This window comes from Etheostoma spectabile, chromosome 13, assembly GCF_008692095.1.
Source record: "Etheostoma spectabile isolate EspeVRDwgs_2016 chromosome 13, UIUC_Espe_1.0, whole genome shotgun sequence".
In the NCBI taxonomy this organism is placed as follows: Eukaryota; Metazoa; Chordata; class Actinopteri; order Perciformes; family Percidae; genus Etheostoma; species Etheostoma spectabile.
In genome coordinates this window covers 19171229-19172991 of record NC_045745.1, presented here as the reverse complement: position 1 = coordinate 19172991, position 1763 = coordinate 19171229, and the positions used below count along the sequence as shown (strand labels likewise).

The 1763-nt window shown below is 38.8% G+C and overlaps 1 protein-coding gene across 1 annotated transcript in view; it reads right to left on the bottom strand.

The window, feature by feature from the left end:
• Nucleotides 1-1763, bottom strand: part of LOC116700285 (rho GTPase-activating protein 26) — an 84392-nt gene that overhangs the window by 12471 nt on the left and 70158 nt on the right. Inside the window, 2 exon segments of the mRNA XM_032533337.1 lie at nucleotides 60-243; nucleotides 1561-1705. Of these exon segments, the coding sequence (XP_032389228.1) occupies nucleotides 60-243; nucleotides 1561-1705 (329 nt within the window).

Here is a 1763-nt window from a genome sequence, read left to right as displayed (position 1 = left end):
CCCAAAAAATGGGGCCTACAGTATCTTTGACGAACTCCAGCAGATTAATAATCTCTTACAGTGAGCTGGGTCGGATCTGACGGGTGTCCTGCTCTCCGTCGTTGCTGGTCAGGCTGTGTCTCGGGGTTCGACCTTGGCTGCTGGCGCTGCTGCTACTGCTGTTGCTGTTACAGTTGGTAGAGGAGGAAACCGGCTGCTGCAGCTCAGCGACTGTGGTGTTGACAACACTGTTCTTCTTTTCACCTACAAGAATAGTGAACGATTTACAGGCTCTTTGGATTTTTCAGGCAACTCAATTTATTTATATTAAATCATATCAAGAGTTATCTTAGGACTTTTTACAGATAAAGTAAGTCTATATCACACTCTATAATTTACAAAGATCCAACAATAATTCAACCAAGGGCAAGCATTTAGTGCAACAGTACCGAGAAAGAAACTCCATTTTGGGGAGAAACCTTGGACAAACTCAGGCTCTTGGTGAGCTTTTATACTGACATGCCTTTTCTTGTTGTAAAACCATACGTCTGTTGACCACTCTCTCTGATTGTTAGCTAACTGACTCAAAGCAATAAATTCAATCTTCAAGATTTTTATTTGGTATTTGTGAAAGTCCAGGCACTTTGGAATTCTTGTGCAGACTCTTAGAGTTAAGGGCAAAGAAAAGCACACAACTATAATAAAAAAAAAATAGTTTATACAAGGTAAATAAATTTAAATAAACTGAGACAAAAAAACTTAGATAGTATACAAAGTGCAAAAACTATAATACATTATGAAAACTGTAACTGGAGGATACAACTATGGGGGATATTGCGTTTGTCACAAGAATAAATTTGGCAATTATTGCACAGTAGTATTTCAAAGTAGAGTGAAGTATTGCATATTTACATTTACAGTGAATTGTTCAGTGTTTTATTTATTTTTTGCCATCAGTCTGACAGTGGCACGGGAAAAAAACGTGTTATAAAATAGAGCCGTGTTTTATGTGTAGTGATACTGTCTGCTCTGCTGTGTCGAAGTCTGTATGTGCAGTGTTTGTGTCTGAGCAGAAAGTAAGCTGGGTGGAGTGAGTCTAATGATGCTCTCTCCTTTTTTTCCCGGAATTGCTATGTGTATATCGTGTCCATGGAAGGAAACTTAGTCCAAATAATCCTCTCTGCAGTCTGCAATACCAACCATTGACAACTTATTTTTGAAGATTTTTTTTAAAAGATTTTTTGGGGCATTTTTAGATCTTTATGTTCATACAACAGCTGAAGACATGAAAGGGGAGAGAGAGGGGGAATGACATGCAGCAAAGGGCCAAAGGTCGGAGTGGAATCCGAGTCAGCTGCGTCTAGGAGTAAACATATATATATATATATATATATGGGTGCCAGCTCTACCAACTTATTTTTAAACAAAAAGTGGTGGTTATAGGTCTTTTTCTCTCTAAGCGCCTTACTATATAGCAAAACATTGCAGTTGTGAGCAAATGAAAAAAACTAATTAGAGAAGGAAAACAATCAATATATTTGATTATTTTTATCATCAGGTAAATTAGGTGGTTCAGCTCACCTTTCTGGGAATGTGTTGGTGTGTGGAAGAGTGTGAGTGGTCTCTCGCTGCAGGACGGGGCTTTGCTCTCTGTGCTTGTCCTCCTGGACATGTTGAGCTGCATGTTGGTCGGAACGCCTACAGAAATAGGCACTTCCCTGAATATCTGCACAAACAAGACAGACAGTCTCTTGTGTGTTTGAGTATAACCAAAGAAAAAAAAA